A 24,181-nucleotide genomic window follows, 5' to 3' on the forward strand; every position below is an offset into this window, starting at 1 on the left:
ATCTCTAATTTTCTTGAAGAGATCTCTAGTCTTTCCCATTCTATTGTTTTCCTCTATTTTTTGTGCATTGTTTACTTAAGAAGGCTCTTATCTCTCCTTGCTATTATTTGTAACTTCTTTCAGATGGATATATCTTTCCCTTTCTTTGCTTTTCACTTCTCTTCTTTTCTCAGACAAACATTTTGCCTTCTTGCATTTCTTTTTCTTTGGGATGATTTTGGTCACTGCCTCCTGTACAATGTTATGAACTTCTGTCCATAGTTCTTCAGGCCCTCTATCAGATCCAATTCCTTTCATCTATTTGTCACTTTCACTGTATAATCATAGGGAGTTTGATTTAGGTCATACTTGGATGGCCTATTTGTTTTCCCTGCTGTCTTCAATTTAAGCCTGAATTTAGCAATAAGGAGTTTATGATCTGAGCCACAGTCAGCTCCTGATCTTGTTTTTGCTGGCTGTATAAAGCTTCTCCATCTTCTGCTGTAAGGAATATAATCAATGTGATTTTGGTATTGACCATCTAGTGATGTTCAGAGTGTTCAGATGTGCAGAGTCATCTCTTGTGTTATTGGAAGAGGGTGTCTGCTATGACCAGTACATTCTCTTGGCAAAATTCTGTTAGACTTTGCCTGGCTTCATTTTGTATACCAAGGCCAAACTTGTCTTGGAGTAACAACTCCAGGTATCTCTTGACTTCCTACTTTTGCATTCCAATCCCTTATGATGAAAAGCACATCTTATTTTGGTGTTAGTTCTAGAAAGTCTTGTAGGTCTTCATAGACCCATCCAACTTCAGCTTCTTCAGCATCAGTGGTTGGGGCATAACTTGAATTACTATGATGTAATTCAGGGACACTCTGTATCTCAAAACAAGTGTTTATTTTCTCAGTTTCTGTAAGTCAGGAATCTGGGATTTGCTTAGCTGGGTTCTCTGTTGAAGGGGTTCCACAAGATTGCTGCAAGACCAGGGCTGTGGCCACCTCAAGGATCCACCAGGACATGATTCACTTTAAAATTTTATGTTCCAGTAAAATAACATTACTTATTACAAGTGTGACATTAATAAGTATAGAATACTTAAAAAATACAACTAAGCAAAAGGAAATTTAGAAGACATATACACATATTCATACACCTCCAAGCTCACGTACGTGGCTATTGGTGCAGTCCAGTTCTTTGAAGGTTGTTAGTCAGAGGCCACCCTTAGTTCCTTACTATGTGGGCCTCTCTGTAGTACAGCTCACAGCATGGGAACTGACTGCTTCAGAGCAAATGGGTGAGAAAGAGAGAGCATGAGTGAGTTGGAAGTCAGTCTTAGGTTACCTAATCTCAAGTCATCCATCACTTCTGTTAGAAGTAAGTCACTAGGTCCAGCCCTGGGGGGGAAGGTCTTATGTAAGAGTATGAGTACTGAGAGGTAAGGATCATGTCTGAAGTTGCCTACAACTACGGTTAAAAGATAATTCAAGGAGTGTCAGGAGAAAATTCAGAAGCAAAGATTTGTGTAATATAAGCAAATGGCATCTAAGCACAATTACTTGCTTATAGTAGATGCTAAATAATATTTTTTCATTTTTTAACTTTTCATTTTCAAATAATTTCAAAGTTAAAGTTGCAAGAATAGTGAAAGAATCCCATACAGTCTTTATCCACACTATTTGTTGAAAACTGTATTTGAATACATTATGCAATTTGTCACATGAGAAGGCATTGTTTGCAGCCATCAAAGCTTTGGGGCCTGGTGAGAGGGGTCCATCCTGTGCTGAAGTCATATTTGCTCTCTGAATATATAGTTGTCATCTTTCAAATGTTCTCTTCTTCCTCCTTCTCCAACAGAAAATCCCGAGGGAGCAGCTCTGTACTTTGTCTCTGGTGTGTGTATTGGACTGGTCCTCACCCTAGCTGCCTTGGTGATGAGGATCTCTTGCCACACAGACTGCTGTCAGCATTCCCAGAAGTTTCTGAAGGACCAAGAAAGCAGCAGCAACAGCAGCGACAGTGAGGATGGCAGCTTGGATGCAGCATCTGACATCTCAGTCAGGAGACATCGGCGCTTTGAAAGGACTTTGAACAAGAATGTCTTCACCTCAGTGCAGGAGCTGGAGCGAGCCCAGCGGCTGGAGGAGCGGGAACGTATCATCAGGGAGATTTGGATGAATGGCCAGCCTGAGGTTCCCGGCACCAGGAGCCTGAACCGCTACTACTAGGGGCAGGAGCAGGAACCCACGCCCCACTGTTTAGCTGCCTGGGAGAGAAAGGGCCCCGCAGAGACAGTGGGCACTAAGAGTGGAATGCAGTTCTGCTAATGTTACGGTGGCAGAGACAAGCAGGACACTGTCATTTTCAAGACCGTATGACAGATCTGTCCCTTTTGGCTACATGGAGAAGTAGAAAAACCAAGTCGTTTCATCAACCTTTCTAGATCTTGGAATGGTGCTGAAAACCCTCTCCAGCAATGTGGATGGAGATTAGAGGAATGGGACTTGTGGTTTCTCTTGATTTCTGAGGATCTCAGAAGTTTCTGCAGACTTCCTTGCTATGTTTTATTTCTATAGAAAAGGAAATATTATTATAGCAAGAGGGCTAGGAAGAGCAGGGTTACCTTAACTTAGTAAATGCAACTTAAATGACTGCCATGGAGGTGATTTTGATCCAGATAGCATGATCCATATTTAAGGCCTATTTTCAAATCTTGTATTGTAATCGCAACTTCTTCCATTTAAACTGGCACCTCAGGGATTAAAATCCTGTTTTTTATTACAGTTACCACTTCACTCATGAAAATGAATAATGTATTATAGATACGTCAGTGAACTATAAAGATGTCAATAACCTCAAAGGATGAAGGGTTGTATTTTAAATAGCTTCTAAGGAATATATTAATGTGCACTTAATGCTGTATGCATTTGAAAATGCAGCACCAGAACAAAAGCTGTTTCTCCCCCCTTTAGGAGAAAAGAAAATGGTATGACTCTAGATAATCATGACTTTAAACATTTTGTTAAAAAAATAAAAACCATGTTTGGATTTATAGTAAGAGAATGGGAATGGGAGGTGAGGAATAAAGCCAAAATTAGGTTGGAATAAAAAATATAAGTTACATAAAATCTTTTTTGTTTCATATTTTGTTTCTGTGTTTACACTTACTTTAAACAGCAGCCCTTTTATAGGTGGGTATGGTCTTTTGCCAGGTCCTTCAAATAACTGGAGAATTGTGAGAAACAGAGAAACCAGAGAATGGAGAAATGACACCCAGGGGCTTGTTATTTTATGTCTGTTTCTATTATGATTACAGTAGAGTGGTAAGTTGATATAGGACCAGAAGACTTACCAAAGGCTAGAAATAATAGGGTGGCCTCGTATGGAGAGGGGAAGTTGGTAAGGAAGGGAGGCAAGGCTGAACCACCTTTAGAAATGGGTTACGGAGGAGGATGCAGCATCCTCCAACCTGAATCACAGGAATAATGTTAGTTCTGTGTGACTGTCAGATCCCTTTTCTTGCCATGCAGTAGACTCCTTAGTCTGTCTGGATACTCCAGAGCCTTCCTACTAGATTTCTCTTGTTCATTGGCTTTGTCATCATACCTGAGAGGCTGGTTGGGAGACGTTCTCTGCTGGACTCTCTATTAATGATACTTTGGCAACCCACTCTCTGTGATACGGGCTTGGAAGTCCGCCTTAAGAACTGAGAAGTTACAAATACATGTTTCCCAAGGGAGCAATAGTTTGCTTGAAACCCTCAGTGGCTGGCTTGAGGATACCTTTTTGAGTGACCTCACTGGCAACTGCCCAAAATCTTGTTAAACCAAGCATCTCTGAATCTGGTTTCAGTCCCTTGCCAACAAGTACAGGAATCATATCATTTCCCCCGAGCATTATATTAATATCATCTATATTGGTCTCTGCCTCTTTTTTCATTTTAAAATTTATTTTATAAATTAATTTTTATTGGAATATAGTTGCTTTACAATGTTGTGCTAGTATCTGGCTGTACTGAAACATGAATCAGTCATACATATGTCTACTCTTTTTCAATTTCCTTCCCATTTAGGTTACCACAGGAACACTGAGTAAGAGTTCCCTGTGCTATACAGTAAGTTCTAATTAGTAATGTATATATTTCAGTCCCAATCTCCCAATTTATCCCACCCCATCCCTTCCCCTCTTGATAACCATAAGTTTGTTCTCTACATTTGTGACTCTATTTCTACTTTGCAAATAAGTTCATCTCTACCATTTTCACATGTAAGTGATACTGTACAACATTTGTCTCTTTCTGATTTCACTCTGTATGACAGAGTTCATCAGGTTCATCTAGGTTCATCCACATCGCCACAAATGGTACTGTTTTGTTCGTTTTTATGGCTGAGTAATTTTCCATTGTATATTTGTACTACATCTTCTTTCTCCATTCCTTTTTCAGTGGACTTTGAGGTTGCTTCCATGTCCTGGCTATTGTAAATCATTCTGCAGTGAACATAAGGATGCATGCATCCTTTTGAATTATGGTTTTCTTTGGATATATGCCTAGAAATGGGATTGCTAGGTCATATGGTAGCTCTATGTTTTATTTTTTGAGAAACCTCCATACTGTTCTCCACAGTGGCTGTGTCAATTTACATTTTCATCAATAGCTGTGGGATGGTTCCCTTTCCTCCATACCCTTTCCAGCATTTATTGTTTGTAGAATTTTTGATGATGGCCATTCTAGCTGGTGTGAGGTGATACCTCACTGCAGTTTTGATTTGCATTAGCCAATAATTTAGTGATGTTGAGTCTGTTTTCATGTGTTTGTTGACCATCTGTATTTTTTTCCTTTGGAGAAATATTTTGGTCTTGTCCATGTAGGTCCTGTGACCATTTTTTGGTTGGGTGGTTTGTTGTTTTGATATTGAGCTGAATGAGCTGTTTGTATATTTTGGAGATTAATCCCTAGAAGATGGCTGTGTCATTTGCAAATATTTTCTCCCATTCTGAGGGTTATTATCTTGTTTGTGATTTCCTTTGCTGTGAAAAAGCTTTTAAGTTTAATTAGGCCCCATTCACTTATCTTTCTTTTTATTTTATTTTCATTACAGTAGGTGGTGGATCGGAAAAGATCCCATTATCACTTATGTCAGAGAGAGTTCTGTCCATATATTCCTCTAAGAGCTTTGTAGTATCTGGTCTAACGTTTAGGTCTTCAATTTGTTTTGAGTTTATTTTTGTGAGTGGTGTTAAAGAGTGTTCTAATTTCATTTTTTAACATGTATCTGCCCAGTTTTCCCAGCATCATTTATTGATGAAACTGTCTTTCCGCTATTATATAGTCTTGACTCCTGTGTTATAGATTAATGGATCATAGGTGCATGGCTTCCTTTCTGGCCTTTCAATCCTGTTCCATTGAGTTATATTTCTATTTTTGTACAAGTATTATATTGCTTGTAGCAATATTGCTTGATGGACTGTAGCTTTGTCACATAGGCTAAATTCAGGAAGCCTGATTCTTCAAACTCCATTTATCTTTCTCAAGATTGCTTTGACTATTCAGAATCTTTTGTGTTTCCATACTATTTGTAAAAATTTTTGTTCTAATTCTGTGAATATTGCCATTGGTAATTTGATAAAAATTGCATTGAACCTGTAGATTACTTTGGGTAGTATAGTCATTTTGACAATATTGAGTCTTCCACTTCAAGAATATGGTACCTCTCTCCATCTGTTTGTGTCTTCTTTGATTTCTTTCATTAGTATCCTATAGTTTTCCGATCACAGGTCTTTTGCCTCCTGAGGTAGGTTTATTCTTAGGATTTTTATTCTTTTTGTTGCAATGGTAAATAAGATTGTTTCCTTAATCTCTCTTTCTGATCTTTCATTGTTAGTGTGTAGGAATGCAAGAGACTTCTGTATGTTAATTTTATAGCCTGCAACGTTACCAAATTTATTGAGGAGCCCTAGTGGTTTTCTGATAGCATCTTTAGGGTTTTCTATGTATAGTACTGGGCTTCCCTGGTGGATCAGTGGTAAAGAATTTGGACTCTGTGGGAGAAGGCGAGGGTGGGATGATTTGAGAGATTAGCATTGAAACATGTATATTACCATATGTAAAACAGATGACCAGAGCATGTTCGATGCATGAGCAGGGCATTCAAAGCTGGTGATATGGGACAACCCAGAGGGATGGGGTGGGAAGGGATGTGGGAGGGGAGTTCATGATGGCGGACACATGTGTACCCAAGGCTGATTCATGTTGATTTATGGCAAAAATCATCAAAATATTATAAAGTAATTATTCTCCAATTAAAATAAATTAATTTAAAAATCAAATTAAATATAACTTAAAAGGCAACAAAAGAAACTCACTGCCAAGCAGAAGTCACAGACTTGACTCCTGGGTCAGGGAGATCTCCTGGCAAAGGAAACAGCAAACTACTCCTGTATTCTTGCCTAGGAATTCCCATGGGCAGGGGAGCCTGGACAGTCCAAGAGGTCACAAAATAGCTGGACTTGACTTAGCAGCTAAACAACAACATGTATAGTATGTCATCTGCAAATAGTGGCAGTTTTAGTTCTTTGTTTCCAATTTGAATTCCTTAATTTTTTTCTTATCTGATGGCCATTCTAGGACTTTAAAGCTATGTTGAATAAAAGTGGCAAGAGTGAACATCCCTTGTCCTGTTTCTGATTTTAACGGGATTGTTTTTCAGCTTTTCACCTATGATATTAGCTGCAGGTTTGTCATATATGGCCTTTATTACACTGAAGTAGGTTTCCTCTACGCTTACTTTCTGGAGAGTTTTTACATATGGGTGTTGAATTTGTCAAAAGATTTCTCTGCCTCTATTAAGATGGTCTTATGGTTTTTAATCTTCAATTTTTTAATACGATATATCACATTGATTTGTATATATTGAAGAATCCTTGCATTTCTGGGATAAAGCCTATTTGGTCATTGTGTATGATCCTTTTAATGTGTTGTTGAATTCTGTAGGCTAGTATTTTGTTGAGGATTTCTGTGTCTATGTTCATCAGTGATATTGGTCTATAATTTTCTTCTTTTGTGATATCTTTGTCTGGTTTGGGTTTCAGGGTGATGGTGGCCTGGTAGAATGAGCTTGGGAATATTCCTTTCTCTGCAATTTTTTGAAGCGTTTGAGAAGGACAGGTATTAGGTGTTCTCTAAATGTTGGAAAGAATTTCACATATGAAGCCATTTGGCCCCTGGCTTTTGTTTGTTGGAAGATTTTTTTAATACGAGTTTCAATTTCACTACTTGTTATTGGTCTGTTCATATTTTCTATTTCTTCCTAGTTCAGTTTCTGTAGGCTATATTCTTCTAAAAATCTTTCCATTCCTTCTAGGTTGTCCATTTTATTGGCATATAGTTGCTTGTAGTAATCTCTTATGATCCTTTGTATTTCTGTGGTAGCCATCATAACTTCTCCATTTTCATTTCTAGTTATATTGATTTTTAAAAACTTTTTATTTGTACTGGGGTTTATAGCCAATTAACAAACAATGTTTAATTTAATTGATATATTTTTAAAAATATTTATGTATTTGGCTCCACCAAGTCTTAGTTCTGGCACACAGGATCTTAGATCTTCATTGCAGCATGTAGGATCTTTAGTTGCGTCATGCGAGATCTAGTTCCCTGACTAAGGAGCAAACCTAGGCTCCCTGCAATGCGGCCATGGAGTCCTAGCCACTGGACCTCCAGGCAAGCCCCTAACTGTATTGATTTGAGTCTTCTTTCTTTTTTCTTGATGAGTCTGGCTAAATACATAAGAATTTTGTATATATTCCAAAAGAACCAGCTTATATTGTTTTTTATTTTTTGCTTTTTAAATCATGAAAACATGGTAACACATTTATAGGAGACTTGGAAAACATGGAAAGTTACATATATTTCTACTATATATTACAATTAATTTTTAAATATATAAATTAAGATTTTTAGTTGGAGTTTCAATATCAAACACTCAAAAATGAATGGAATGAATAGAGAAATAGAAAGATATAGTAGACCTAAAAAGCACTATGAGCAAATTCACCATAATTAAGATTTATGCAATTTTCACACAGCAGTAGGATACAAATTCTATTCAAGTTCCCATAGACTATGAACTAGGAGACACTAGAACGTATCCAGAGACATAAGACCAGGTTCAAAAATTTCATAGTCTAAAGCTCTTAAAATTATAGAGTCTGTTCTCTTTCTTTTAATATAAATTTATTTATTTTAATTGGAGTTTAATTACTTTACAATATTGTATTGGTTTTGCCATACATCCACATGAATCTGCCACAGGTATACACGTGTTCCCCATCCTGAACCCCCCTCCCACCTCCCTCCCCATACCATCCCTCTGGGTCATCCCAGTGCACCAGCCCCAAGGATCCTGTATCCTGCATCGAACCTGGACTGGTGATTCGTTTCATATATGATATTATACAAGTTTCAATGCCATTCTCCCAAATCATCCCACCCTCTCCCTCTCCTGCAGAGTCCAAAAGACTGTTCTAAACATCTGTGTCTCTTTTGCTGTCTCGCATACGGGGTTATCACTGCCATCTTTCTAAATTCTATATATATATGTTAGTATACTGTATTGGTGTTTTTCTTTCTGGCTTACTTCACTCTGTATAATAGGCTCCAGTTTCATCCACCTCATTAGAACTGATTCAACTGTATTCTTTTTAATGGCTGCGTAATACTCCATTGTGTATATGTCTTATCCATTCATCTGCTGATGGACATCTAGGTTGCTTCCATGTCCTGGCTATTATAAACAGTGCTGCAATGAACATTGGGGTACACATGTCTCTTTCAATTCTGGTTTCCTCGTTGTGTATGCCCAGCAGTGGGATTGCTGGGTCGTATGGCAGTTCTATTTCCAGTTTTTTAAGGAATCTCCACACTGTTCTCCATAGTGCCTGTACTAGTTTGCATTCCCACCAACAGTGAAAGAGGTTTCCCTTTTCTCCACACCCTCTCCAGCATTTATTGCTTGTAGACTTTTGGATCGCAGCCATTCTGACTGGCATGAAATGATATCACTGTGGAATTATGTTAGAGATCAATATCAAAATCTTTTGAAAATAAACCTACATATTTTCAAGTACAATGTGACATTTACCAAGAGAGACCTTTGACTCACCCATTGAAAGCCTCAATAAAGTTAGTAGACTGAAAAACCACAGAGGGTGATTGCAGAGAAGAAAACTTTCAAATGAGAAATTAATATCAAAGATACTAAAAAAACCCCCATATGTTTAGAAATTAAACATTCACTTTTAAATGATGGGCATATCTAAGAAGTCATAACAAGGAAATAGAAGCTGTTTGAGAACCAGCTTTTAGTTTCATCGATATTGACTGTTTTATCTCCATTTCATTTTTCTGCTCTGATCTTTATGATTTCTTTCCTTCTACTAACTTTGGGTTTTCACTTGTTGTTGTTCTGTTGTTGTTCTCCCTTCTCTAGTTGCTTTAGGTTTAAGGATAGGGTGTTTATTTGAGATTTTTCTTGTTTCTTGAGGTAGGATTGTTTTGCTATAAAATTCCCTCTTAGAACTACATTTGCTACATCCCATACATTTTGGATTGTCATATTTTCATTGTCATTTGTCTCTAAGTATTTCTTCATTTTCTCTTTGATTTCTTCAATGATCCATTGGTTGTTTAATAAGACATTGTTTAACCTCCATATGTTTGTGGTTTTTACAGGGTTTTTTTTTCTGTAATTGATTTCTAATCTCATAGCATTGTGGTCAGAAAAGATGCTTGATATGATTTCAATTTTCTTAAACCTACTGAGGCTTGATCTGTGACCCAAAATGTGATCTATCCTGCAGGATATTTTGTGTGCATTTGAGAAGGTGTATTCTGCTACTTTCAGATGAAATGTCCTATAAATATAAAATAAGTCTATCTGTTATGTACCATTTATGACTCACGTATCCTTATTAATTTTCTGGCAAGATGATTTGTCCATTAGTACATGTGGAGCGTTAAAGTCCCCCACTATTGTGTTACTGTTGATCTCCCTTTTTTTTTCAATTAATGAATTACTGTGTTGTTCAGTTGCTCAGTCATGTCCGACTCTCTGTGACCCTTTGGACTGCAGGACGCCAAGTTTCCCTGTCCTTCACCGTCTCCTGGAGCTTGCTCAAACTCATGTCCATTGAATCAGTGATGCCATCCAACTACCTCATCCTTTGTCCTCCCCTTCTCCTCCTGCCTTAAATCTTTCCTAGCATAGGGTCTTCTTCTAATTTATTTTAATTGGAGGATAATCACTTTACAATATTGTGATGGTATTTGCATATATCAACATGAATCAGCCACAGGTATACATGTGTCTGCCCCATTCTGAACTCCCCTCCCTCCCCTCCCTATCCCTCTGGGTTGTCCTAGAGCACCAGTTTTGGGTGCCCTGCTTCATTAATTGAACTTGCACTGGTCATCTATTTTACATATGTGTAAAGTACATGTTTGAATGCTATTCTCTCAAATCATGCCACCCTCACCTTCCTCCACGGAGTCCAAAAGTCTGTTTTTTTTTACAACTGGGTCTCCTTTGCTGCTCTGCATGTAGGATCATCAGTATCATTTTTCTAATTTCCATATATAAGAGTTAATATACATTATTTGTCTTTCTCTTTCTGACTTCCTTCATTCTGCTCTGCATGATAGGCTTCAGGTTCATCCACCTCAATAGAACTGACTCAAATGTGTTCCTTTTTATAGCTGGGTAATATTCTATTGTGTATATTTACCACAACTTCTTATCCATTTATCTGCCAATGGACATCTAAGTTGCTTCCAGGTCCTATCTATTGTAAACAGTGCTGCAGTGAACATTGGGATACATGTATCTCTTTCAATTCTGGTTTCCTGGTGGTGTATGCCCAGCAATGGGATTGCTGGGCCATATCACAGTTCTATTCCCAGTTTTTTAAGGAATCTCCACACTGTTCTTCGTAGTGGCTGTACCAGTTTGCATTCCCACCAACAGTGTAAGAGGGTTCCCTTTTCTCCAAACCCTCTCCAACATTTATTGTTTGTGGACTTTTTGATTATGGCCATTCTGACTGGTGTAAGATGATAACTCATTGTAATTTTGATTTACATTTCTCTAATAATGAATGAGCTCTTTAATTTAAGAGCTCCAGGCTGTGTGGTGCTAGAGCCATGAGCAGCTGAGAGGAGATACCCCATATCCAAGGTCAGGAGTGGTGGCTGCTCTTCACTGGACCAGCCATGTGGAGATAACCCACGTTCAAGGTCAGAGAAACTCTAGTAAGAGGGTAGGCACTGGAGCAGCTGTGAGGAGATATCCCACGTCCAAGGGCAAAGGAGAAGCCCCAGCAAGACTTTAGGAGGGGTGAATTCACGTGATCACAGACAGAACTGTGTTTGAGCATCTCCTGTGAAGGTACAGGATGGCAGTGGTCTGCCGCAGGGAGAGGGAATCTGGGTGTGGGTACGGCATAAGTCCTCTTGGAGGAGGTCACCATAACCCCACCATAGAGCTGCCAGAACTTACACAAACTAGGAAATATACTCTTGGAGGGCACAACAGAACCTTGTGCACCAGGACCCAGGAGAAGGGAACAGTGACCCTACAGGAGACTGTCCTGGACTTGCCTGTGGGTGTCCGGGAATCTCCAGCGAAGGCATGGGTCAGGGGTGGCCTGCTGCAGGGTTGGGGCACAGACTGTAGCAGTACATGCACGGGATCTTTTCAGGGAGGTCAACATTATCTTCATTACCTCCACCATAGTTTGGGCCCAGGTAAATAGCAGGGACCGATGCTGTAAAGAGCAATATTGCATAGGAACCTGGAATGTTAGGTCCATGAATCAAGGCAAATTTGAAGTGGTCAAACAGGAGACGGAAAGAGTGAACATCAACATTCTAGGCATCAGTGAACTAAAACGGACTGGAATGGGTGAATTTAACTCAGATGACCATTATATCTACTACTGTGGGCAAGAATCTCTTAGAAGAAATAGAGTAGCCATCACAGTCAACAAAAGAGACTGAAATGCAGTACTTGGATGTAATCTCAAAAATGACAGAATGATCTCTATTCATTTCCAAGGCAAACCATCCAATATCATGATAATCCAAGTCTATGTCCCAACCAGTAGTGCTGAAGAAGCTGAAGTTGAACGGTTCTATGAAGACCTACAAGACCTTCTAGAACTAACACCCCAAAAAGATGTCCTTTTCATTATAGGGGACTGGAATGCAAAAGTAGGAAGTCAAGAAACACCTGGAGTAACAGGCAAATTTGCCCTTGGAACAGAATGAAGCAGGGCAAAAGCTAATAGAGTTATGCCAAGAGAATGCACTGGTCATAGCAAACACCCTCTTCCAACAACACAAGAGAAGACTCTACACATGGACATCACCAGGTGGTCAACACTGAAATCAGATTGATTATATTCTTTGCAGCCAAAACAGAGAAGCTGCATACAGTCAGCAAAAACAAGACCGGGAGCTGACTGTATCTCAGATCGTGAACTCCTTATTGCCAAATTCTAACTTAAATTGAAGAAAATAGGGAAAACCACTAGACCATTCAGGTATGACCTAAATCAAATCCCTAACAATTACACAGTGGAAGTGAGAAATAGATTTAAGGGGCTAGATCTGATAAACAAAGTGTTTGATGAACTATGGACGGAGGTTCATGACATTGTACAGGAGACAGGGAGCAAGACCATCCCTAAGGAAAAGAAATGCAAAAAAGCAAAATGGCTGTCTGAGGAGGCCTTACAAATAGCTGTGAAAAGAGCAGCAAATAGCAAAGGAGAAAAGGAAAGATATATCCATTTGAATGCAGAGTTCCAAAGAATAGCGAAGAGAGATAAGAAAGCCTTCCTCAGTGATCAGTGCAAAGAAATAGAGGAAAACAATAGAATGGGAAAGACTAGAGATCTCTTCAAGAAAATTAGAGATTCCAAGGGAACATTTCATGCAAAGACGGGCTCAATAAGGGCCAGAAATGGTATGGACCTAACAGAAGCAGAAGATATTAAGAAGAGGTGGCAAGAATACACAGAACTGTACAAAAAAGATCTTCACGACCCAGGTAATCATGATGGTGTGATCACTCACCTAGAGCCAGACATCCTGGAATATGAAGTCAAGTGGGCCTTAGGAAGCATCACTATGAACAAAGCTAGTGGAGGTGATGGAATTCCAGTTGAGCTATTTCAAATCCTGAAAGATGATGCTGTGAAAGTGCTGCACTCAATATAAGCAAATTTGGAAAAATCATCAGTGGCCAAAAGACTGGAAAAGGTCAGTTTTCATTCCAATCCCAAAGAAAGGCAATGCCAAAGAATGTTCAAACTACCACACAATTGGATTCATCTCACATGCTAGTAAAGTAATGCTCAAAATTCTCCAAACCAGGCTACAACAATACGTGAACCATGAGCTTCCAGAAATTCAAGCTGGTTTTAGAAAAGGCAGAGGAACCAGAGATCAAATTGCCAACATCTGCTGGATCATTGAAAAAGCAAGAGAGTTCCAGAAGAACATCTATTTCTGCTTTATTGACTATGCCAAAGACTTTGACTGTGTGGATCACAACAAACTGTGGAAAATTCTGAAAGAGATGGGAATACCAGACCACCTGACCTGCCTCTTGAGAAATCTGTACGCAGGTCAGGAAGCAACAGTTAGAACTGGACATGGAACAACAGACTGGTTCCAAATAGGAAAAGGAGTACATCAAGGCTGTATATTGTTACCCTGCTTATTTAACTTATATGCAGAGTACATCGTGAGAAACGCTGGGCTGGATGAAGCACAAGCTGGAATCAAGATTGCTGGGAGAAATATCAATAACCTCAGATATGCAGATGATACCACCTTTATGGCAGAAAGTGAAGAACTAAAGAGCTTCTTGATGAAAGTGAAAGAAGAGAGTGAAAAAGTTGTCTTAAAGCTTAACATTCAGAAAACTATGATCATGGCATCCATTCCAATCACTTCATGGCAAATAGTTGGAGAAACAGTGGAAACAGTGGCAGACATTTTGGGGGACCCTCCAAAATCACTGCAGATGGTGACTGCAGCCATGAAATAAAAAGATGCTTACTCCTTGGAAGAAAAGTTATGACTAACCTAGACAGCATGTTAAAAAGCAGAGACGTTACTCTGCCAACAAAGGTCCGTCTAGTCAAGGCTTTGGTTTTTCCAGTAGTCATGTATGGATGTGAGAGTTGCACTATAAAGAAAGCTGAGTGCTAAAGAATTGATGCTTTTGAACTGTGATGTTGGAGAAGACTCTTAAGAGTCCCTTGGACTGCAAGGAGATACAACCAGTCCATCCCAAAGGATATCAGTCCTGAGTTGAAGCTGAAACTCCAATACTTTGGCTACCTGATGCGAAGAGCTGACTCATTTGGAAAGACCCTGATGCTGGGAAAGATTGAAGGTGAGAGGAGAAGGAGATGACAGGATGAGATGGCTGGATGGCATCACTGACTCAGTGGACACGAGTTAGGGTAGGCTCCGGGAGTTGGTGACGGACAGGGAGGCGTGGCGTGCTGCAGTCCATGGGGTTGCAAAGAGTCGGTCATGACTGAGCCACTGTACTGAACTGAACTGCTTGCCCTGGGAACTAGACGGGCATGAAATAATCCTGCCACCTTGTGGTTGCTGCTTATAACAACAATTTAAAAACCGGTGCTGATGGGCTCTTAACATTCATAAGCCCCGTGGGGTTTCTTCCCAGGTGGTACTATGGTACCACCTGTTAATGCAGGAGATGCAGATTTGATCCCTGGGTTAGGAAGATCCCCTAGAGTAGGAAATGGCAACTCATTCCAATATTCTTGCCTGGGAAATCCCATGGACAGAGGAACATGTCTACAGTCCATGCAGTTGCAGTCGGACATGTCAGCACACACACTCTAAATGAAAACAAAACAAAACAAAACAAAACCAGAAAATCTCAGCAGAGAGATAGAAGTACATTTTTTTTTTTTTTTTTAAAAAGAACCAAATGGAGGGAACTTCCCTGGTGGTCCAGTGGCTAAGACTCTGTGCTCCCAATGCAGGGGGCCTGGATCAATCCCTGGTCAGGGAACTAGATCCCGCAGGCCACAATGAAGATCGAAGATCCCACATGCTGCAACCAGGACCTGGCACAGCCAAATAAGTAAAATTTAAAAAAAAAAAAAAAAAAGGAACCAAATGGAAATTACAGAATTGAAAAAAAATGTAATAGGTGAAATTCTAAAATTCACTGGCTGAACTCAGTAGCACAAGGGAGATGAGAGGATAGAGTCACAGAAGCTGACTTTCAGAAGAATTTACAGGAACCTTTCAAGGTTGACATTCAGAAGAATTTATCTGATCTGAGTGACAGAGAGAAAACAGACCCCATGCAGGCAGGGCTCACTGTGATGACCATTTTGCAATATGTACAAATAGTGAGTCATTATGCTACATACCTGAAACTAACACAATGGCACATGTCCATTATGTATCAATGAGAAAGATATGAGGAACTCTGTAGACCGTCACCAGTTAATTTGTAGAACTTCACCAGTTAATATTTTGTGTTATGAACTCAATAATAATGAGTTCCATGACTTTCTTATTGTCACTCAATTCAGAGGCTTCCACAGGCACTAACAGGAACTGTAGGGGCACCTGTATGCAGCGAAGTGCCTGCTAAGGACACACTAAATAATACTTCTCACTCTTTTTCTTTTTAAATTATTATTTTGGTTGAACCAGGTCTTTGCTGCAGCACATGGGCTTTCTCTAGTGGCCCTGTGCATGCTTCTCTTGTTGCACACCATTGGCTCTTGAGCACTTGGACTTCAGTAGTTGCAACTCATGGGCACAGTTGCCCCATGGCATGTGGAATCTTAGTTCCCAGACCAGGAATTGAATCGGAATCCCCTGCATTGGAAGGTAGATTCTTAACCACTGAACCACCAGGGCAGTTCTCTGACTCTGTTTTTTCTTTTCTTTCAGTAGCATCTTCATGCAAGGATCATAAAGCCATTTGTTGCTATAATAAATGAATCTTCATGCTGCTCCTTCAGAAGGAAGGATGGGGGAGGCTGTCTGTATCTGGGGGTGGGAGGGGGAGCACTATTTAGACTGAGAGGAAGGATCTGGAGGGCGGAGGTCTCCTGAGCCGTCCTGTCTCTGCCTGTCTCTGTGGCAAACAGAGTCTGAGGGTAAGACCCCTGGGTTTGGATTACAATTCTTCATTCGTCAATTGACCATAATCACCTTCCCAGTCCTTCCTTCATGAGGAGGTTCAAGGAATCTAAGCAGTTTGAGTAAGCATGCTGTTTCCATGTGTCCACACAAGACTTGGTCTCAGAAGCTCATGAGATGCTCATGAAATGTTGGATCTCTTCCCTCCACCTACAGTCATCCCTTCCCCATTGTTCCTCTCCAATCATAATTCCTCACTGAAGTCTCAGGTTGGATGGGGGCTTTCTCTGCGTTCCTTTCTGCCTCTTGGAGACAGTCCTGATATCAACCTGAAAACCACTGTGAACTTTTTGAAGGAAAATAACAATTTGGAGTTTTGAATTATGATCCGAACACTCATTCAGAAAGTACATGTTTCTTGGTGGTGAGCACGCTAGACTGAGGGTCAAGGAGGAAGGGAAACACAGGAGCCAAGAGCAGGAGAAGGGGACGGGAGTGGGGTGGAAGGAAGGACCACACTGATGTGGGAGGGAAAGAGGGGGGCTCTCAGGCTGCCAAAGCTCCTCCCGACAGGGACTGCACACAGGATGGGACGATCCTCCCTGTTCTCCACAAAATGCTTTGCTGTCTTTTGGATTCAAATACCTGGGAAGAGCTGAGCCTGCAGAAGGGCCACCAGGAGAGCAAGGCCACAGCCAGGCTGGGGGAAATTCTCTATCTCTGCTCCTGGGCCTCATGATCACCAGCAATGGGCCAGGCACCCCAAGGACAGAGGCTGTCCTTGGTTTCTTTATCTGCTTCTGTGTTCCTGGAATTGACTGAGTGTGACTAATCGATTATCCTACTTTCTATCCAGAACAATCACACATCAGGAAGGAATGTCTGCAATGAAATTGTCAGATTTTCCCTCCGTGGCCTCAACCCGCTACAGCCATTCATTTTTCTCTGGAAGAAGTGAGCCTGGGGGCAGAACCACTCCTCTGCCTGTTTCCAGAGCCAGCGGCTGAGTCACAGCCCCAACTCCCCGCAGCCGCGGCGGCTGTAACATCAAGTGGGTTTTTCTGGTTGGCTCTTCACTCCAGACCATCACCCTCCTCCCTGGTCCCCCACTTCAACCTCTGAGGTTCAGACTCTGCAGATATCACCCAGTCCCAGAGAGGTTCGCTGTCGCCCCAGGTCATGTGTCTCTCGGAGGCCACACATGCTCTGGGTTTTCAGTGCATCTGAGGGTGAGTCCTCCCACACCTGGTCCTCTCATTTCCTACCAGTCCTCTCTTCCAGCGACCTACCAGAAACAACAGCCTGCCTTTTCCAAATTTCGTGGTCAGCTCCTCTCAGAAACATGTGACACGGGTGGTCACACCTGGCTTCTTGATGCACTTCCCTCCAGTGGTCTCCCGGGTCGCGCCCACCCCTGCCAGTCTCCTCAGGTCTTGTGGCCTGAAATACCACCCACCTGCTGGCCACTCCCAAGTGCGTCCAGCTCAGTTTTTCCTCCCAGCTCCAAACTCGTATATCTAGCAGCTTACTTGACCTCTCTGCTTGGAAAGCTGACACCCCTAAGCTGGCACCCCAGAGCTGAACTCCTACCAAACCCTCCACCAGAAACCGGCTTCATCTCAGGCAAGGCCAGCGCCGCCCTTCCTTTGCTCAGGGCAAAACTTGGAGTTGCCTGGACTTCCTTTTCCTTCCACATCTTACATCTGATTGGGCAGGCTCTGCAACCACCCGTATCTTGACAGTATTTCTCACCACCTCTACGGCCCCGCCCTGGCCCCAGTACCACTGAACTCAGCAGGACCACGCAGCCCTGGATCCCTTCTCAGCTGAGCAACCAGAGTGGCTGTCACATCCTCCTCTGCTCTGGACCACCCGGGGGAGGGGGGGCGGGGAGCGGGCATCACTCTTAGGAGAGCGGCCAAAGACCCCGTCTTTTCGGGGGATCCAGGATTCGTTTTAATCAGGCATGGTAAGACTCAGAGACACGGGAATGGCTGTCACGAAGGAAGAGTCTATATTGACACATCCCTAGAGACAGGAAGCACGCGCGCTTGGCCACGTGGGGGAGCCCAAGGGCCAGTCCGGAGGTTCACTCTGTGGGGAAATGTTGCCAAAAGCCTTTACTGTGGTTTCCACAGTGTAGGCACCGGGGGTTGAATAAATAAACTGCCCCTGGCTTTCTGGTTCCTGGCCCCGGGGTGAGCAGACCAGGGGAGCAGCGGCCTGGACTGTGAGAGCCTCTGGAGAAAGGGCTGGGGTGAGCTATGGATTGGGTGATTTGCCTATTTGCTGCCCCTGGGGATTAGCTGATATGCTAAGAAAACACGCTTCATACCCTGGCGCCTCCGCAAGCTGTGGCCCCACCGCGCGCCTGGGCAGGACCACTCCTTCCCCGGTCCCTGCAGGGCTCTCTCCTGCCTCCTTGTGGTCTTTGCTCAGATGACACCTTCTCAGTGGGGTCTTCCCTGCTCACCCAGTAATTTAAAGTTGCACTCCGACTCTGTGCTCCCAACCGCCTACCCTGCTCTGCTTTTTTCTTTTCTTGCACTGACACTTAATACATCACATGATTTACTTTATCATTGTTCACTGTGTTTCTGTCCTCTTTGACGACAGTGGGTGCATCCCCAGGCCTAGAGCAGGGTGTGGCGCACAGAGGCCCCAAGCCAACAAGTCTCCTGAACTACAGACGGAACCCCTGTGCTACAACCCCTCAGGCAGCCCCCCTGCAGCTCCCGAGGAAACCAAGTTCTGACTTAGGGAAGAAGAAGAGGCAAAGAGCCAGCATAGACGGGGGACCCCCTCCACAGTTGTAGGTTTTTCTCCCCTGTGGCCAGTAGCCTCCAGCTGAGCCAAAAATGAGCCCCAAACTCAGGGATTCCCCATGAAAAGCACAGCACAAGGCTCTAGGCTTCTCATGTTTATCTCTTAGTTCTGCTGTCACGTTTGTTTTTCTGTTGAGATGTATTTCACAAGTCGTTACACTCACCCTTCTAAAGAGTGTAGTTCACAGCCCAGAGCTGTGCATCCACACCCCCCATCATCAATTTTAGGACATTTTTATTGCCCAGGAAGACATTGCACACCCCTTCACTGGAACCCCAGCCCTAGGCACCCACACTCTCTCCCCATCCCTATAAGTTTGCTGTTCTGAATGCTTGTGGAGAGGCAGCAATCCTCTGCCATTGTGCTGGCTTCTTTCTGTGGCCACTCTCCCTGGGTGGTGAGAGGCAGAAATTGAATACTGATCAGGAACTCTCCAGGATGCTTGAGGCTGCGATGGATTTCTAAGTAGGCAAGAGTTCCTGGGGTGCGAGGAGTCTGCAGTGAGGATTTACTTACTGGCATGGAGCACGGGAGTGGAGACGAGCCTCAGATCCCCTCCAGCTTGGTCTTTGAGTTGGGAGTGTTTTAAGGGAGAGGAACAAAGAGACGGATTAATCATAATCCTGTGACATTTCATCACCACAGCTTCAGGAGTCAGGATGTCTCTGGCAGCTCATGGTTCAGGGGTCTGTGAGCTCACCTTGCACTGGAGAAATGACCTGCGTGTGTGACCTTAACACTGGTAGCGGTTTTCATTAGTATGACTGTTGTGTGCAATCTTATCAATAACAGCAATCTTAGTCACCTGACCCTGGTTGATTAGTGTTCAGTGAGCACAGGATGGAGGTCAGAGGGGACAAGAAAGGGAATAAAGATATGGATAGAGAGGTTAATCATAGATGTAGTGAGGAAACTCGGTTTTAGGGGACTCAGTTTCAGAAGCAAGGCTGCATTCCCCAAGGCCCTCACAAAAGCTCGTTTCAATGTACAGGCTTTCCGGCTGGCTGCTGTGGTCCCCACCTCCATCCTCCCCCAACCCCTCAGTGGCAGGGGGAGGGACAGGAGGAGCCAGAGCCTGGACCCAAGATAGAGATTGTTGAAAAAGCTCCGAGTCCCACCTCTGGGGCTGGCAGCAAAGCGTTTGCAGAGTGCTGCACAAGGCCTGCTCCAGACCCGAACTGGCCGCTGCCTGAGGCCCTTGCCAAGTGTGAGGTCAACAGAGCCCTCCTGCTTTGGCCTAGCTCTGAGCAGACCTGGAAACCGGCCCCCGAAGGAGCACCTCAGCTGAGCTCTCTGCCCTCAGTAGATCACAGGACACACCCTGGAGTGGCTCTCCCCAGGTCCCCAGGTTTAGGCAGAAACCTCCATCGTTAGGTATTATATAAGGGAAGTTTCTCCCAGTCATCAACTGTGGCTGGTAAGTAGGTCTGTTTTTCTTCCAGCACATTTGCTGAGCTGCTGGCAGAGCTGCTGTAAACACTGCATTTCTGCTGGGACAGACTGCAGGCCTCAGCCAGTTACTGTTTGTAAAGAAGCTGCCTCACAGCAGGGACAGGTATGACTGCTCAGAACATGGTGACACCTGCAGAACCAGACACGGCCTGTCCTGGGGAGGAACCCGCTCCACCCAGGCAGTGCAGTTAGGCAGAAAAAGAAGCCGAGGTTGGGCTGGGGAAGAACTGTCACGAAGGCACTGTTCAGAGCCTGAGGTCACTGCGTGTGCAGGAAGAAGGAAGGTGTGTGAAAGGAGGAGAGCCAGGTGGGGCTTGCAAAGTCCCCCCAACCAGGCGGTGTCCCAGGGTGTGGTCACCGTGTGCTCTACTGATGGGGAGCAGCAGACCGACAGGAGGGGGCTGGGCCTTGGAGGGGCTCAGTTTCCCACTCACTGTCGGACCCTGAGCTGTCATCAGCCTCAACTGACTCTGAGGTTCTGTCACCTGTGCTAGAAACTCCTTGGGTCCAGAAGACTTCCATCATAAGCACATTCCTTGTTGGATTAACTACTGGAGGCTGGGGACCAGATGGCCTTTATCTCTGTGCCCCAGTATGTACCTGCCACAGACCAGGAAATTTTATAAATTCTGGTTACAATGAATGAAATGATAGGTAAGGGAGAGAGGGTGCCGATACTAATTTTGGGAGTTTTTCCCTGGAAAAACATTTTTCTGTTGTCCAGAGATACTTGGCCGTAGAAGAACTCTTACAAAAGAGCAGTTTTATGAGAGAAGTGTAGACCGTCCAGCCCACATGGATCAAATTTCCCTGTAAGTCCAAGAACGTTCTTTTACAAACATAGCAGAGATGGGGGAGGGGAGAGGGCTTTCAGAAGGGAGGAATATTAGAGCTTACCCAACCCAGTGCAGGAGAGGGAAGAGGCGATGGTGTGTAGTCCAGAGTGGCTGGATTCTGTTCCTGTATGGAGAAGTGGGTGCTGAAACACACTGCAGCTAGTTAAAACTCTCTCCACGTGTGATTTTCTGCCGGCTTTGCCCCTCCCCCATGCCTGCTGACCCCAGCGCTAGCACTGCAAGATGAACAGCTTCAGTTCAAGTTCTACTGCTGTTTTGTCCTATGTGAAAGAAAGATATCTACTGCCGTATTAATAAACAAGAAACATCATAGCTAGCAGTGACTTCTGGCTTCCAAATGTGAGTGAGGGCTCCCAAACTGTCATCATACAGATGCTGCCACCCCCATGGTGACGGCCGAGGGGCTGGGGGGACAGCTGGGGGGACACAGGTAGCAAGGTGGACAAGGATACAGGATCAGCCGCAGATTGCTGAGCTGCACGTGCAAAGAACGGATTCAGGGGGCCCAGAGGCTTGCAGCTTGCCATACGTAGAATGCTGAATTCCTTAATTTGATGGCTTCTGGAGTGTGAAGTCAAGTGGGCCTTAGGAAGCATCACTACGAACAAAGCTAGTGGAGGTGATAGAATTCCAGCTGAGCTATTTCAAATCCAAAATGGTGATGCTGTGAAAGTGCTGCACTCAAAAGCCAGCAAATTTGGAAAACTCAGCAATGGCCGCAGGACTGGGAAAGGTCAGTTTTCATTCCAGTCCCAAAGAAAGGCAATGCCAAAGAGCTACTGCACAACTGTACTCATTTCACACACTAGCAAAGTCATGCTCAAAATTCTCAAGCTAGGCTTCAACAGTTTGTGAACCGAGAACTTCCAGATGTTCAAGCTGAATTTAGAAAAGGCAGAGGAACCAGAGATCAAATTGCCAACATCCATTGGATCATAGAAAAAGCAAGAGAGTTCCAGAAATACTTCCGCTTCATTGACTACACTAAAGCCATTGACTGTGTGGATCATAACACATTGTGGAAAATTCTTAAAGAGATGGGAATACCAGACCACCTTACCTGCCTCTTGAGAATCTGTATGCAGGTCAAGAAGCAACAGTTAGAACCAGACATGGAACAACAGACTGGTTCCAAATTGGGAAAGGAGAATGTCAAGGCTGTATATTGTCACCCTGCTTGTTTAACTTACATGCAGAGTACATCATGGGAAATGCTGGGCTGGATGAAGCACAAGCTGGAATCAAGATTTCAGGAAGAAATATCAATAACCTCAGATATGCAGATGACACCACCCTTATGGCAGAAAGCGAAGAACTAAAGTGTCTCTTTATGAAAGTGAAAGAGCAGAGTGAAAAAGCTGGCTTAAAACTCAACATTCAGAAAACTAAGACCATAACATCCAGTCCCATCACTTCATGGCAAATAGATGGGGAAACAAGGGAAACAGTGACATATTTTATTTTCTTGGGCTCCAAAATCACTGCAGACGGTGAGTGCAGCCATGAAATTAAAAGACGCTTGCTCCTTGGGAGAAAAGCTGTGACCAACCTAGAGAGCATGTTTAAAAGCAGAGACATTACTTTGACAACAAAGGTCCATTCAGTCAAAGCTATGGTTTTCCCAGTAGTCCTGTATGGAGGTGAGAGTTGGACCATAAAGGAGGCTGAGTGCCGAAGAATTGATGCTTTTGAACTGTGGTGTTGGAGAAGATTCTTAAAAGTCCCTTGGACCGCAAGGAAATCAAACCACTCAATCCTAAAGGAAATCAATCCTGAATATTCATTAGAAGGAATGATGCTGAAGCTAAAGTTCCCATACTTTGGCCACCTGATATGAAGAGCTTATTCATTGGAAAATTTATTGGAAAATCTTTCCCTGATGCTGGGTAAGATTGAAGGCAGGAGGAGAAGGGGACGACAGAGGATGAGATGGTTGGATGGCATCACCGACTCAATGGACTTGAGTTTGAGCAAGCTCTGGAAGTTGGTGAAGGACAGGGAAACCTGGTGTGCTGCAGTCCATGGGGTCGCAAGGAGTCAGACACGAGTGAGCAACAGAACAACAACTTTGATGTTCAGACTACCTGCTCCCTTTGTTGCAAACTTGTATATAACCTGACTCCCCCTCCCACCTCCTTGGAGAAGTTTTCTCAGAGTTCCTGAGATACTGTCTCCTGGCTCAGAGTCCTAAACATTCCCATCAAATAAAATAATTCTCTACTTCCAGGCTGTGACTATGTGTTTTAGTCAACACCTAAAAGAGTCTGAAAAGAAATATTAGTGACACAGGCACCATTCTCCAAGAAATGGAACCAGAGCTCCTTGGAGAAGGGACAGATTCCAGGATCGAAGGGAAGGAGTGACCAGAAGACCCTAAACAGCTTCTGGGGCCAAAAGGTAAGAAGCACTCAGAAGTCAGCTGGACTCATCGACCTGAAGGAATCCCTGCCGGGGCAGTGTGCACAGCAAAATAAACAATGACAATTCTGGATTGAAACCCCAATAAAATCAGCATTCTAGAGTCCACACCACTGCAAACAGGTGACTTCATTGCATGCACTGAGCCTCTTCAGAGTCGGGGCCGAGCTGCACCCAGGCTGCGTGTCCCTGGAGGAGCAGAGGCCATGGTTAAAGGCTGTCTGCTGTCAAACACTGGACGCCTATGAGCAATGTGACTTACAGGGCGGATTTCACATACAAGCCCTTTCCTGTTCACACCAACAGGCTCAGGATTAGCAATGAAGCAGAGCTGTCAGCCTCCTCCCCGCCGTCATCCAGGGTCAGAGGGGAAGGGTCTGCACTTGCTCTAGCGAAAGCCCAGGCCCCCAAACCCTTCTAACAGGCTGCCCCCCTAACACTG

General features: G+C 43.3%; 1 protein-coding gene across 1 annotated transcript in view; it reads left to right on the forward strand.

The window, feature by feature from the left end:
* The window catches only part of EVA1A (eva-1 homolog A, regulator of programmed cell death), a 91,913-nt gene extending 88,806 nt beyond the window's left edge, over positions 1 to 3,107 (forward strand). Inside the window, exon 4 of the mRNA XM_027554453.1 lies at positions 1,837 to 3,107. Within this exon, the coding sequence (XP_027410254.1) occupies positions 1,837 to 2,207 (371 nt within the window). The 3' untranslated portion in view covers positions 2,208 to 3,107. The remainder of the gene's footprint in view (positions 1 to 1,836) is intronic.
* Positions 3,108 to 24,181: the final 21,074 nt, after the last annotated feature.

The sequence above is a fragment of the Bos indicus x Bos taurus genome, chromosome 11 (assembly GCF_003369695.1).
Source record: "Bos indicus x Bos taurus breed Angus x Brahman F1 hybrid chromosome 11, Bos_hybrid_MaternalHap_v2.0, whole genome shotgun sequence".
NCBI classification, from domain to species: domain Eukaryota; kingdom Metazoa; phylum Chordata; class Mammalia; order Artiodactyla; family Bovidae; genus Bos; species Bos indicus x Bos taurus.